The following is a 16,257-nucleotide window of genomic DNA, read 5'->3' on the forward strand; positions in this document are numbered from 1 at the left end:
GGATCTTGTTCTGACAGGATCCGACTCAAATGAACCACTGTCTGAATATAAAAAACAAGAGCTGTTTGTAACGTATAATACGTGAAGAACGGGGATGTGAACCGGGGCTCGAGCATCTTAAATACACTGAATCACGCCAAATGATTGAAACTCCACCTGTCAACTCGAAGCAGTCAGCTGACTCGGTCTGAATGAAGCAGTGAAGTGGTTCACACGTCATCGGTGACGTCACATGAAGCGAGCTCCGGCCCACTGCTTCAGCATAACTACCCTATCGAGTTTGAAGCGTGCTTTGAAGCTTCGGTGTTAGAGGTAACATCACTGCTCCACGCCTGTCTTTTTGGATTGTTGAATTGCCTGCTCCTTGTCTGTTCCTGTTTCACTCCTCTCATTATGGCTCTGACCTACTCTTCTGGATACTACGTCTCTTGGATTACCCTCTTGGAATCAATATTGTACCTCTACCTCCTCAGTACCGACTCTCTGCTCTACTCCTGGATATTGCCTCTGGATCTCCCCAAACTACCTCTCTGCGACAATCCTGCTTGCTACGGTGAAATCACCCTGACCAACTCTATCAGGTGGAACTCGTCTCATCTGAATAAGAAGGTTAGTGGATGTTCTTCTGTTCTCAAGTCTCGCCACTGAACCCTTCAGTCCACTAACCTCTCATATCTCTGCAGATTGGGCTCGCTCCAGGACTTCCACCTCTACCAGCAGTGTTTATTTAATAGTTTTTAAACCATTCCTGTTGCCAGGTGTCTTGCTCGAATCCAAATGCACAAATCCTAACAGTAAAAGTGACTTTGATGTTTGAGTCAACATTTTTACAAAAGTGACAAAAGGGAAAAAAAGTGCAGTTCATTATTGTAAAATACAAACAATACATGTAGAATTAAAAGACTAAATAACTTTTTTTAAGTTACAAAAGTATTAACACTTTGTAATTCTGTTTATTGTCTTAAAATATGGAATTAAATTATATCTTAATAGGTTTTAATTCTGCTTTTGATCGATAAGGTTGAGTGGGATATACACACATTTGAGATCTATCTCCAACTTGATGGAGCTGGAGCAGTTTTGTCATGAATGAGCAAAAATACCTGTGGTTGTAGGTATGTGCCAAGTAGGGCATTAACAGAGTACTCGAGTAATCTACACATCAATTGCTAGGACATCTATCGAGGTTAAAAATGTTATGTTGAGTATCTGTAGTGACGTCATATTATGTGACCACCATATGACCATAGGGGCTGTGTTGCACTGTTGCAGGTCACAGAGTATGGTGTAACACCTGGTCCAATCCACCGAACCAGTTTCGGTTAAGTTTAGTTTTTGACGTGCTGCATTTTCTTCACGTTTGTAGTTTAATAATAACTAATAGTTTAGTTTTTCCTGTGACTTATTTGCAGTATGATAAATGGTAGGAGCATAATATACGCTCCCAATGTTTTGTTGGTCTTTTTTTTTTTTGTAAATTACCTTTTTTTGCGGTTTTATTTATTTTTGTATCTTGAGATCTATGACATCATCAAATACTCGAGTTCTACTCGGGTTTTATTATGTTAATGTCGAGGTTAAAAATTATATACTCGTTCAACCCCCAGTGCCAAGCTCAAGGAGATATACCTGAGAATTCTGCTTTGGCTCAGTGGTTAGATCAGTTGTCCTTCAATGAGAAAGTAGCAGGTCCAATGAGGCCACATATTGGGTTTTATAAAGCTGTTTTTGATCAAATTTATTCACAAATGTGTTTAAAAAAGAATATTCTAAAACTTTCTCAAGTTAAAAATGTAGGGTTTCCTATAACAAAAATAAAGTAGCTACTGATTAAAGCATCACATTATTTCATCCATCTTTACTCCATCCAGCTCCATTTTCTGCCACTTATCTGGGGTCGGGTCACGGGGGTAGTAGTCTAAGTAGGGAGGCCCAGACTTCCCTCTCCTCAGCCACTTGGGCCAGCTCCTCTGGAGGAATCCCGAGGTGTTACCAGGCCAGCCGAGAAACAGTCCCTCCAGCGTGTCCTCGGTCTTCCTCTGGGTCTCCTCCCAGTGGGACGTGTCCGGAACAGCTCATCAAGGAGCCATCCTAACCAGATGCCCGAGCCACCTCATCTGGCTCCTCTCGATGTGGAGAAGCAGCGGCTCTACTGAGTCCATCCCGGATGACCGAGCTTCTTACCCTATCCCTAAGGGAGAGCCCAGACACCCTGCGGAGAAAACTCATTTCACCCGCCTGTATCCATGATCTAGTTTTTTCGGTCACAACCCAAAGCTCATGACCATAGATGAGTGTAGTAACGTAGATCGATTGTTAAATTGAGAGCTTAGCCTTTTGACTCGGCTTTCTTCACCATGACAGACCGGTATAGTGCCCGCTTCACTGCCGATGCTGCTCATCTTTACTCACTTCCTTTTTTACGGTCACTGGTGCCCATTTCCAACAATCACTGTACAAGAAGTGGGGTACACCCTGGACATGTCTCCAGTCCATCACAGGGACACACAAACAAGACAACCATTCACACTCTCTCTCTCTCTCTCTCACCTAGGGACAATTTAGAGTTACTGCATGTTTTAGGTCTGTGGGAGGAAACCGGAGTACCCAGAAAAAAACCACACATGCACAGAGAGACATGCAAACTCCACCCAGAAAGGACCACGGCTGAGATTTGATCCAGCAACCTTCTCGCTGAGAGGTAACGGCTCTATCCACTGTCCTACTGTGCTGCGCCACACTTTCACATTAAGCTATCTTTGATTTTTGTTCCCTAAAGTTAAAAAAACACCAGCAAACTCAGTTTTAAATACAGTACCTGTAATGGTCAGCGGCCCCCGCTGACCCCCCCCCCCCCCCCCAATTGGCCCCTGTCTCACACTCTCTCCCTCCTGCTATTGTTTCAGCCCTCATGCCATATTCTATGCCTATTCCTTCCAAGCCATGCCACGCCTCCCTTGTTTATCACAGCAATCAGGCCTGATTCCACTCACCTGCTTTGGCTCATCTAGTTCACCTGCTCTGCACCATTTATAAGATACATTCACCCTCTCCACCAGTGCGAGATTATTAAACCTCTCATGGTCACTGATTCTCAAGCCATTCATAGTTTCATGCCTGAACCTCAAGCCTTGTGTTTTGGACTACGACCGCACTCCTGCCTCTTGGATTTATCTCTCTGCCTGCCGCTCGTCTGGTTTTGCTTCTGACCCTTCTGACCCTGGTACAACAACTTTTTTCTGGCCCTTTGACTCTGGATTTTGGATTAGCCCTTGCATCTGTTTAAAGAACTCTGATTCCCCATGCTTGACCCCTGCCTTGCCTTCTGGATCACGACCCTACCTTTTCTGGATCCTCTCCCTGGCTGCAGCTGCAATTATAAATAAAACTGTTTTCATTTTTTACTCTTGTGTCTTGTCATTCTGAATCCAAAAGCCTGGTATCGTAACAGTATCACCATAATTGCATGTACCACACTGTTTAACAAATTCCCCAACAGGCCACCAGACTTCATGGATTAGAGGAATTAGAAGCTACAAATTATTTTTCCTAACATAAAAGCATAACTGATTGACCATGCCCTATTATGCCTATTCTTTACAACACAAAAATAAAAATCTGACTGTAATTTGTTGATTTTGAAATAAAACCAGAAGTGTCTTTTTTTGTGGCTAATCATACAGTGGGGTGGCTGTGGCTGAGTGGTTAGAGCAGTCATCCTCCAATGCGAGAGTTGGGGGTTTGAATCCACCAGCAGTCACATGCTGAAGTGTCCCTAGGCAAGACACTGAACCCCTCATAGCCTCTGATGTGTGTCCCATCAGTGTATGAATGTGATCTAAAGCACTGAGTAGTCTCATTAGAATGATTTGTTCCATTAGCTTTGTAGAGATCTAGTAGAGTGCTGTATGAATGGGTAAATGAGGACACAGATTGTAGTGTAAAGCGCTTTGAGTATCTTGAAATAAGATGGAAAGGTGCTATATAAGTACAGTCCATTTACCATTTACAGTAACTCGTACATAACTAACATAGCTCCAAAACTGTCAGCACTTTGGCTGGCCAAAAGTCAACTAAATAACGTCTTCTCAGTTCTCACATGATGGTTGGCCGACCTCTGAAAGCTTCACTTTTTATTGTTTATGTAGAAATGTTAATTTAGTAACTAACACCTCTAGCCATCACCATTCTACACAACTACCCTTTTACCTGCTACCTCCAATATAATACTGGATTAAATGATACACCCTTGAAATCTGTCCTCTATGGTACAAAGTCCTGGGTACACTATCAGTCTTGTATAGTCTGCATGTTCTTCAATGTCTGTTTTTATTGCATTACATGGGAGACCTCTTCCTTGAATTACCACATGGTGGAGGAGTTTGTGTGCCTGAATGATCCTAGGAGCTTTGCTGTCTGGGGCAATTATAATTGCCATTAAGGTCTCCCAAGGCAGATTGACCCTAGGTGGCAGGCCAGATAAAGCGTGAATCAGAAGATTTTTGATGGACATCACAAATCAAGGAACTCAGTGTCACTTGCCTGGACGTGGGTTACTGAGGCCCACCCTGGAGCCAGGCCTGGGGGAGGGGCTCATTGGCGAGCACCTGGTGACCGGGTTTCAACCTATGGAGCCGGTTGGGCTCAGCCTGAAGGAGCAGCATGGGTTTGCCTTCCAGTGGACCCACCACCTGCAGGAGGGGCCACAAAAGTTGGGTGCATGATGCCACAGGCAGTGGCCAAAGCCAGGACCTTGGCACTCTGACCCTGGCTTACCAAAGCTGGCTCTTGGGACAAGGACCATAGCCTCTCTGGTGAGGAAGGAGCCTGAGCTTGTGCGTGAGGTTGAGAGGTACTGACTTGATACAGTTGGGCTCACCTCCATGCACAGCATGGGCTCTGGAACTGATCTCCTTGAGATGGGCTGGACCTTATTCCACTCTGGAGTTGCTCATGGTGATAGGCACTGAGCTGGTGTGGGTCTACTTTTAGCCCACTGACTTGATGTCTGTCTGTTGGAGTTTGCCATGGTAGATGAGAGGGTGGCTTCCCTGTGCCTTCGGATGGGTGGATGGGCTCTGACTGTTGTTTGTGCCTACAAGCAGAATGGTAGGTTAGAGTATCTTGCCTTCTTGGAATCGTTGGCAGAGGTGCTAGAAGTTGCACCAGCTGGGGACTCCTTTATTCTGCTGGGTGACTTCAATGCCCACATGGGTAATGACACTGTGACCTAGAGGGGCATAATTGGGAGGAACAGCCTCTATGATCTGAACCCAAACGGTGTTCTCTTGTTAGACTTCTGTACTAGTAATAGTTTGTCTATCACAAACACCATGTTTGAACATAAGGATGTCCATAAGTGCACTTGGCACCAGGTTGTAGATCGATTATTAACTTCATAGTTGTGTCATCTGATTTGCGACCATTTGTTTTGGACACTCAGGTGAAGAGAGGAGCTGAGCTGCCAACTGCTCATCACCTGGTAGTGAGTTGGATCAGATGGTGGGGTAGATGTCGGACAGACCCAGTAGACCCAAATGTGTAGTGAGGATTTGTAGGTAACGCCTGCAGAAGAACCCGTCAGAGAGATCTTTAACTCACCCCTCCAGGAGAGCTTTAACCACATCCCAGGTGAGGCGAGGGACATTGAGTCTGAGTGGGTCATGTTCCACACCTCAATTGTTGAGGCAGCAGCTTTGAGCTGTGGCCGCAAAGGTGTTTGTGCTTCTCGCTGTGGCCATCCCCAAACTTGGTTGTGGACACCCTGGGTTAGGGAAGCTGTCAAGCTCAAGGAGGAGTCCCACTGGGTCTTCTTGGCAGAAAGCCAGAGGCAGCTGAGGAATACCGGAGGGCCAAACGGTCTGTAGCCTTGGCTGTTGCTGAGGCAAAAGCTCCGATGTGGAAGAAGTTTGGTGAGGCCTTGTATACAGACTCACGGTCAGCTTTGAGGATATTCTGGCAAACCATCGGGTGGCTGAGGAGTAGAAAGCAGAACTTTACTAACAATGTGTTCAGTTAAGGTGGGGTGCTGTTGACCTCAACCAGTAATGTCGTCAGAAGGTGGAAGGAATACTTCTTGGACCTACTCAGTCACACCAGCAAGTTTTCCATGGAGTAAGCTGTGTCGGGGGACTTTGGGGGTTGGTCTGTCCATAACCATAGCGGAGGTCACCGAGATAATTAAAAAGCTCCATGGCGGAAGAGCTCCAGAAGTGGATGAGATTCAGCCTAATTTCCTAACGGCTGTGGATGTTGTTGGACTGTCTTGGTTGACACGCCTTTGCAATGTTGGGTGGACATCGGGGGCAGTGTCACGGGATTGGCAGACTGGGGTGGTTGTTCCCCTCTTCTAAACGAGGACTAGAGGGTGTGCTCCAATTATATGAGCATCACTCTCCGTAGCCTCCCTGGTAAGGTCTATTCAAGGGTACTGGAGAAGTGAGTCAGATTGTTGGTCGAACCTCAGATCCAGGAGGAACAATGTGGGTTCTGTCTTGGCCTTGGAACACTAGATCATCTCTTTACCTTCATTAGGGTCCTTGAGAGGTCATGGGAGTTTTCCCATCCAGTCTACATGGGTTTTGTGGACTTGGAGAAGGCATTTGACTGTGTTCCTCGAAGTACACTGTCGGGGTGCTCCATGAATACGGGATTTGGGGCCCATTGTTATGGGCTGTTTAGTTCCTATACAAGCGGTTTGAGAGTTTGCTTCACATAATTGGTAGTAAGTCAGACCCCTTCAGGATGGGAGTTGTATTCCGACAGGGCTGCCTGTTGTCATAGATTTTGTTCATAACTTTTATTGACAGAATATTTTGGTGCTGCCAGGGGGCAGAGAGATTCTGGCTCTGTGGCCTCAATATTCCATTTCTGCTATTTTCAGATGATGTGGTCCTGTTGGTGTCATCATGCCATGATCTTTAGCTCGGTTTGCTGCCAAGTGTGAAGCGGCTGGGATGAGAATCAGTACCTCCTAATCTGAGACCATGGTCCTCAATCGAAAAAGGGTAGATTGCTATTGTAGTGAACTAAGCCTCCGGTCAAAACCTGCCTCTGAGGACCTTCATGGGACAGGAACTGTTATTTCATTGATTTGAATCCAGAAATACAAATTAGCTCATCCAGAGACTTTCTAATTGTATCCTGAACTAATCAATTGAAAGAACACTCTCTTTTTTATGGTATCATTACTATTTTTACAATGTCTTGATAATCAAAAGTGTGTTTAGTTCAAACCATTTTAAATGTTGAAGTGAACCACTCATTTTAAATCAACTGTGAAACAGTATTAATGATTTTTAATCCTCATTCAAAGTAGAAATCAAGTTAGATGTCTATGTTACAAAGTAATTATGCATTTTTTGATCTTCTGTCTGAAATGAGAAGGAGTGATGTCGGTCAAAAGTCGGAGACAGTCGCAAACAGGTTTATTGGAACGAACTGTCATGTTTTTAAACCTCTCAGACAGAAACAAGAGAAGCTGGCACCTGTAGTCTGTCATTTCTCCAAAACATTTCTCTGTCTGTTCCTAAACATTTCTCTGTCTGTTCCTAAACATCTTCGCTGTTTTCTGACTTGTAGTAACCTCTTACGTCACTAAAACCACACCCCTGTTGGTTCTTTCAACCAATCAGGACTTCCCAAAAGGGACCGGAAGCAGAACTCTTTAAAAGTCGACACTTCCTAGTTCCAGTTAGTTCTGGGGGAAGAACAGGAGTTCTGAGAGCAGAACCGAACAAGAGTTCTGAGGGATGAACCGAAGTTCTGGAGAGAACAGAAGTTCCATGGAGAAGGAAGACAGTGTGACTTTGCAAGGGTGAAGTCCACGGTGGTCATTTTCTGAAATATGACACCTGTCTGGAGTGTTGATTCTGGTCATTACGCCAAAGACCTATTCAACATCTCAGGAGTTCAGCACGTTTGCTGAAATTCCACTTAACTTAATCCTATCTTTCGGGGAAGTTTATTTTGGAAGCTGGGCCAGTCAGCCTCGTCATCCCAAGTTGATGAGAAGCAGATAAATCCCTGGAGGTAAAAAGACTCAGCCTTGCTGGATGCCAGGAGAAGACCTCTCTGAAACCCCACCAAGGTAGAAAGTCAACGCTCGGGTACCATCTAGCTGAAATCACCGGGAAACGTGCTATCTGGTTTCAAACAAGATAACTCCCCATCTTTTCTTTATTATCTTAGTTAAGCCTAAGTATCCACTTTCCCTTCTTAAACTTTACTCCATCTCTATATTTCTCTGCCAGTAAAAGATAAGCTAAGCCTGCAGACATTAATTTAAGATCTAAAGAAATGTCTGTTGTTTTTATTAAGTAAAACGTGCCAAATTTTATTAATCAGAGCCGATCGGAATAATCAAGTGTACAATGTTTTGATGTTAAATTTTGATTCTGTTAATAAATGACCACATTCATTTTGATGGGTCAAAGAAAATTAACGTCTCATGTCACTGATTAGACCATCTCCCACACAGTATCTCTGTCACATATCTGTCAAGTAGCTCGAAAAAGAGAGAACCCGTTATTAAATATTGATTGTAGTAAAGCTAACTGAAGCTAACCGACCCTAGCTCACTACACTATCTTGAAGACGAGGGTGAGGTTCTGCCTCAAGTGGAGGAGTTCAAGTATTTCCCGACTTTGTTCACAAGTGAGGGAAGAATGGAATGTGAGATTGACAAATGGATTGCTGCAGTGTCTGCAGTATTGCGGACTCTATACCGGTCCATTGTGGTGAAGAGGGCGCTGAGCTGTAAGGCAAAGCTCTCTGCTTGCTGATCAGTTTACGTTCCTACCCTCACCTATGGTCACGAGCCCAGGGTTGTGACTGAAAGAATGAGATCACGGATACAGACAGTTGAAATGAGTTTCCTCCTCAGGGTAGCTGGACTCTCCCTTAGAGATAGGACAAGAAGTTCAGTTATTCGGGAGAGACACAAAGTAGAACCATTGCTCCTCCACATCGAGAGGAGCTAGTTGAGGTGGTTCAGGCATCTGTTAAGGATGCTTCCTGGGCGCCTCCCTAGCGAGGTGCTTTGGGCATGTCCATCTGGGAGGAGACCCTGGGGAAGACCCAGGACATGCTAGAGAGACTACGTCTATTGGTTGGCCTGAGATTGCCTTGTGATCCTCCCAGAAGAGCTGGAAGAAGTGGCTGTGGAAAGAGATTTCTAGACCGCCCTGTTTAAGCTGCTGCCCCCACGACCCGACTTCGGAATAAGCAGAATTTAATGGATGGATGGATAGATGGGTACTTGGGAGACACCACTAGCTGGAGCCAAATCCCTTTAATGTGTTACCCATTTGGCTAATAATTATGTTGCAGATTGTTTTATTTGTGAACCAACGTTTGTAAAATAAAAAATAAAAATGCTGGAATTTGAGAATCTGTTTATACAGGACAACTAGCATCAGATGGATTTTATTGAAACTCTCTAAATGTTTTCATCTTTATTTAATAGAGACAACTCACTTCAAAATAGTTGACATAGCTATTCAAGCTTAGCAACCCCAGAAATGGCTGTACTTTATTCATTTTTACGCACAGAGAGATACAATTTGGTGTGTTTTAGCTGAGTCATCCCCAGCACATACTCTAAGTGCTAAAATATTGAGTGAAATTAAACTTTGTTGTGCATAAATGTGGGTGTAAATTATACTTTAATAACTCTGTACTTAAAGAAAAAAAGTCCATAGTGTATATTTGGGTCAAAATAATATTTTTTGTTGTTGTTGTTGTTGTGTTTTGTTTTCTCTTTTCTGTGAAGAATTCAGCTATAGTGGTCTAAAATAAATGTTTTTTTAATATTCATATCCAGTTTTTATGCTTCCCAAATACATTTGTATTTGGTGAATGACTCCTTTTAATGATCTCATGGCTGAATCCCTTTTAAGAACATAGCTTAACAAAATCTGTGTACTCAAGTTTATTATTTTCTTCCTATCTACCATTAAACTCTCCCGGTGCCTCTAATCCAGTACAAACACATTAATAAACCACACCGTTACTCGGAGATTGCCTCATTATCACAAACTCAAACACTGCAGTTTGTTTTGACTCACTACACTACAGCAACCTGCTGATCCAAATTCTTGAATGCATTAACATCCTGCTAATTGTCAGAGTCATGAGCTATTTTCTGTTATTTAAGTAATGCTGGATGAAAACTACAGTCACTGGCCAGTTCAAATTTCAGCTTTTGTAAGCCATAAATTATTAGAGCCTAGCAACCATTGCAGACAGAAAATATTGAAAGACTAATTATTACATTGCTGATTTTATCCCAGTCACAAATTTTGCGTATTGTAAGATAAAGAAAAAAAAAAAGACTCTTAAATCTCTAGATTTAATACAATCCTTGTTACCAGGTTATAAAATTTGGCAAATAAATATCAAACAAACACTCAAGCTTTTGTGCCATTATTATTTTTTGTTTGTTTATTTTTACCAGCACAGTTCCAAAATGCACAAGGGGGAATTAAAATATGTGTCCCACTGATTAATTTGTTTGGAGAACTGTTTTATCTGCAATAACTTGTAGTAATCATCTTATGTATAAAGTTATCAGTCTCACATTGTTGTCAAGAAAGTCTTCCCCAGTAATTTATTTACAGTGATGCTTTAGTTCAGTCAGGTTAGCGGGCCTTTGCTTAGATATAGGGCTCTGTGGTTCTTTCACAGAGTGTGCAAATAGGGAATAAATCTACCCAATGTCCGCTGGAAAGATGACCTCACATTTGACACTATAGTATGCAGGGTAGTTCATGACTAACTTAAACTCACTGTTTACTGTGTACCAGTTGTACATTCAACAGCTTTTCTTCTGTTGCTTATTGTTCTAAAGTCCTGTTCAATAATTAACAATTCTCTTTTTAACAGCAATACTTAGAACATTTTCAAGCTCCTGCAGTAATTCATATTGCACCATATTATTACATGTCAATATTTTACTTTATATATGTACTGTATATATGAAATCTGAAGTGATTTTTTTAGGGATAACATATTTTGCTTGTGCTCCCACTTTGAATGAATATACCATAGAAGGTGTAATTGTCCAGTCAAATTGTCCAGTCAAATTGTGCCAATCGCGTTTACTGGAAAATTAAATTCCCTACATTTCCTTTGTGGCACATGATTTCATCATACTAGAAGAGAACTGTTTAACTTTAGATGCCTCTTGGAAGTACACCTCTACAATACTCTCTATCTAAGACCAGTGGGTTAAAATCATTAACAAAAAAATCTTCTGTATACCTAAATCTCTCCAGAAATGCACTGTGCACACATCTCAGCTTTCATTGACTTCTACTGTATCTCAGATCTCTTTCAATCTGGATGTGAATGGTATTCATAACGTATCTTCAACATAAACTACTGTATGTAGACATAAAAACTGACATGCCAAGATGCTTCTGTCACTTATGGGTTAGCAGTATTTTCAAAACAACTTAAAGCTTTTGCACAGTGACTGAGGTTTAATGTATACTCTGTGTTTTTGTGTGTCTTTCTTAATAAAGGTGCACTGGCAAGTGAGAGACGGGTGTGTAGTTACCTTGGTTACCCTAATGAGCCACTGTTATGTGTATGAGGTACATAATTGTTATTATTTGTCCTTTGGACATATTTTGGGTTTTGGGTTGGCTAATTGACCCTTGCTTGTTGTGCTGTGATGTGTTCCGCCTGCCCATAAATAGGCTGAATCCAGGGAGCTCTCTCTCTTTTTGAGCTCTGCTTTCTGGCTGCCTTTGTTTATTTTTTATTGGGGGGTGGGCTCTGTTTTCCTCTCGCTCATCCTGTCCAGGATGAGTCTCAGTGATGTGGGCTGCAACAGCCATCCTCGGGTAGTTACCAGGTAGTTTTTATTAATTTTTTCTCTATTTTTTATTATCTAGGTAATTTTGGCCTGGTGGGACCAGTTATCCTGTTTTCGCTTTTTCTTTTGCAATAGATGTTTTTGTAGGTATTTTTTTCTAGTTTTAGCAGCGGTTTTGATGGCCAGGCATGGGGTTGGCCCACTGCAGTAACTTTTGTTCTGTTTAACCGGTTCACCAGTCCACCTTTAAATTAATAGTCTACTTTGGATTTTTGTGTGTCTTTTTTTTTGGTGGACACAGGAAATGGGGGTTCATCTTCATCGTTGTTGTTTTTTTTTTGTTTGTTTGTTTGTTTTTTTAAGGAAGCAGCAGTTTTTAATAAATTGAATATTTGAACTCTCATGTTTGCGTCACTTGTCCTCCTTTGAATGTTGTGTTTTTGGTGGACGTAACAGCCACTGACAGCAGCTTTAATTTTTCTTTCAATCTTGGTTTTATTTACACACTTTTTAAAGGAATTTTGTCATTTTGGAATATTGCACAAATGTTCCAAATTAAATCTTTTGACTATGTTACCATAGTAAGAGCTTCAGTTTTTCACAAATTTGACTCTTGGGTGCACAAGTTTAGAAACACTTCACAAATTAAAACAGAAAAATAATCTCACTGGTTGACCCTCTACAAATAAAAACTGAAAATATTTACCTGGTCAGTGCTGGGGCTGTCTGAAATATCATTCATGCTTCGACTCTGAGCAGCATCTGTAGATAAAGCACACACTTGTTTCTGGAATCAGAGAAACATTATCTAGGTTTACCATAATCACAATTAAAAGAATAAAGAGTTCAATATCTTGTTTACTTTCAAGGAATAAATATTTTCTTTAAATGTCTTGGGAGTAATGCAGAAGTTTGTCTTTAACCAGAAGTAAATTTTCTTCAAAAATATTTGGTATCAAATATAACAGAAAGCTTCCACCTTGAATTGCGACCTCATCATGGTGGAGGAGTTTGTATGCCTGAATGATCCTAGGAGCTATGCTGTCTGAGACTATTGTAAATGCCTCTGATAGGGTCTCCCAAGGCTGAATGGTCCTAGGTGACAGGCCAGACAAAGAGCAATTCAGAAGAGTTTTATGGACAAAATAATACAAGTAACTCAGTGTCTGTTGCCCGTACATAGGTTACCAGGGCCCCACACTGGAGACAGGCCTGCGGGAGGGGCTCATCAGCGAGCACCTGGTGACTGGGTCTCTACCCATGGGCTAGCTTCCTTGGGGCTCAGCCTGAAGGAACAACATGGGTTTGCCTTCCTGTGGACCCACCACCTGCAGAAGGGGCCATATGAATTGCGTGCATGACGCCATGGGCAATGGCCAAAGGCAGGGGCCTTGGCACTCTGACCCTGATGGGGCGGCTGTGGCTGAGTGGTTAGAGCAGTCGTCCTCCAATGCGAGAGTTGGGGGTTCGAATCCACCAGCAATCACATGTCGAAGTGTCCCTGGGCAAGACACATACACTGAACCCCTCAAAGCCTCTGATGTGTGTTCAATCAGTGTATGAATGTGATCTAAAAGCACTGATTAGTCTCATTAGAATGATTTGTTCAATTAGCTTTGTAGAGATCTAGTAGAGTGCTGTATGAATGGGTAAATGAGGACACAGATTGTTGTAAAGCGCTTTGAGTATCTTGAAATAAGATAGAAAGGCGCTATATAAGTACAGTCCATTTACCATTTACCCAAAGCTGGACCTTGGGACATGGAACATAACCTCTCTGGCAGGAAAAGAGCCTGAGCTTATGCATGAGGTTGAGAGGTCCCAACTAGATACAGTTGGGCTCATCTTGATGCACAGCATGGACTCCAGAATCAATGTCCTTGAGAGGGGCTGTGGGTCTACTTTTAGCCCCCTGACTTGGTGCCTGTGTGTTGGAGTTTTCCACAGTGAATGAAAGAGTGGCTTCCCTGTGCCTTCGGATGGGGGGACAGGCTCTGACTGTTGTTTATGCCTACGCGCTGAACAGTAGTTTGGAGTATTCAGACTTCTTGGAGGCCTTGGAATGGGTGCTGGAAGGTGTGCCAGTTGGAGAGTCCATTATTCTGCTGGGGGACTTCAATGACCATGTGGGTAAAGACAGTGTGACCTGGAGGGGTATGACTGGGAGGAACAGTCTCTCTGATCTGAACCTGAGCTGTGTTCTGTTGTTGGGCTTATGTGCTAGTCATAGTTTGTCCATCACAAACACCATGCTTGAACATAAGGGTGTCCATAAGTGCACTTGGCACCAGGATGCCCTAGGTCGTAGATCGATAATTGACTCTGTAGTTGTGTCATCTGATTTGCGGCTCTTTGTTTTAGACACTCATGTGAAGAGAGGAGCTGAGCTGTCAACTGATCACAACATGGTAGTAAGTTGGATCAGATGATTTGTCAGAAACTCCAGAAGACTCAGGTGGAGGCTTCAACAATCACCTGGATCAAAGACTACCTGACAAACAGACCACAGTTTGTGAGACTGAATGGTTGTGTGTCTAACCATGTGGTCAGTAGCTCACGAGCACCACAGGGGACTGTAATCTCACCATTCCTTTTCACTCGGTACACCTCAGATTTCCAGTATAAAACAGACTCCTGTCATCTGCAGAAATATTCTGATGACTCTGCAGTGGTCGGGTGTATCAGAGATGGACAAGAAGTTGAGTACAGGGAAAATTTCGACATGTGACAGCTGGTAGATTCAAACACCAAACTCTTCCATTGGAGGATGACTGCTCTAACCACTCAGCCACAGCCGCCCTGACACGCCTTTGCAATATCGCGTGAACAACCGGGGCAGTGCCACCAAATTGGCAGGCTGGGGTGGTTGTTCCCCTCTTAACAAAGGGAGATCAGAGGGTGTGCTCCAATTATAGGGACATAACTCTCCTTAGCCTCCCTGGTAAGGTCTACTCAAGGGTACTAGAGAAGCGAGGCAGGTCGTTGGTCAAACGTCAGATCCAGGAGGAACAATGGCCAACATCCTGGCCATGGAACACTGGATCAGCTCTTTACCTGCATTAGGGTCCTCGAGGTGTCATGGGAGTTTGCCCATCCAGTCTACATAGGTTTTGTGGACTTGGAAAGACTTTTACTGTGTTCTTCAAGGTACACTGTGGAGGGAGCTCCATTCAATTCAATTCAATTTCAATTCAGTTTATTTATATAGCGCCAAATCACAACAAAGTTGTCTCAGGGCACTTTACAGAAACATTCACATACATAAAAGCCAATTAGTAAAACTCTGTATCTAAGGAATCCAGCAGACAAGTTGAATCTTGGCTTCTTCCACGAGTATGAGATTGGGGGCCTGGTGCTATGGGCTGTCCAGTCCCTATATAAGCGTTGCAAGAGTTTGGCTTGCATTACCGGTAGTAAGTCGGACCACTTCAGGGTGGGAGTTGGACTCCGCCAGTGCTGCCCATTGTCACCATTTCTGTTCATAACTTTTATTGACAGAATTTCTTGGTGCAGCCAGGGATGGAGGAATTCTGGTTGGGTGGCTTCAGGATTCCATCTCTGCTCTTTGCAGATGATGTAGTCCTGTTGGTGTCATCGCTGTGCTCTCCAGCTCCTACTGGAGTCGTTTGCAGCTGAGTGTGTAGTGCACAGGTGTCAAACTCCAGGCCTCGAGGGCCAGAGTCCTGCAACTTTTAGTTGTGTCTCTGATGCCACACAGCTGAATCAAATAAGAAGGTCATAAGCAGGACTTTGGAGAACTTGACTGCACTGAGAAGCTAATTCAGGCATATGGTTCAGCTGTGTGGCATCAGAGACACATCTGAAAGTTGCAGGACTCCGGCAGCATCTCCAAATCTGAGGCCATGGTCCTTATTTGGCAAAGGGTGGATTGCTCTCTTTGGGTCAAGGGTGAGGTTCTGCCTCATGTGGAGAAGTTCAAGTATCTCGGGGCTTTGTTCATGAGTGAGGAAAGAATGGAATGTGAGATTGACAGACGGATTGTTGCAGTGTCTACAGTATTGCAGACCCTGTACCAATCTGTTCTGGTGAAGCGGGAGCTGAAGACAAAACTTTCTGTTTACCGGTTGGTCTATGTTACTACCCTCACATATGGTCACGAACTCTGGGTAGTGACCGAAAGAATGTGATCACGGATACAGGTGGTTGAAATGAGTTCCTCCGCAGGGTAGCTGACTCTCCATAAGAGATAGAGTGAGAAGTTCATTTATCTGGGAGAGACTTGGAGTAGAACAGCTGCTCCTTCACATTGAAAGGAGCCAGTTGAGATGGTTCGGGCATCTGGTAAGGATGCTTCCTGGGCGCCTCCCTTGGGAGGTGCTCCAGCATGTTCAACTGGGAGGAGATCCCAGGGAAGACCCAGGACATGCTGGAGAGACTACGTGTCTCAGTTGGCCTGGGAACACCTTGGGATCCCT

General features: G+C 43.4%; 1 protein-coding gene across 1 annotated transcript in view; it reads right to left on the minus strand.

The window, feature by feature from the left end:
• slc4a5b (solute carrier family 4 member 5b) overlaps window positions 1-16,257 on the minus strand; it is a 93,248-nt gene that overhangs the window by 69,491 nt on the left and 7,500 nt on the right. Inside the window, exon 5 of the mRNA XM_037692460.1 lies at window positions 12,528-12,583. Within this exon, the coding sequence (XP_037548388.1) occupies window positions 12,528-12,583 (56 nt within the window). The remainder of the gene's footprint in view (window positions 1-12,527; window positions 12,584-16,257) is intronic.

Source organism: Nematolebias whitei, chromosome 18 (assembly GCF_014905685.2).
Source record: "Nematolebias whitei isolate Nwh7 chromosome 18, NemWhi1, whole genome shotgun sequence".
Classification (NCBI taxonomy): Eukaryota; Metazoa; Chordata; class Actinopteri; order Cyprinodontiformes; family Rivulidae; genus Nematolebias; species Nematolebias whitei.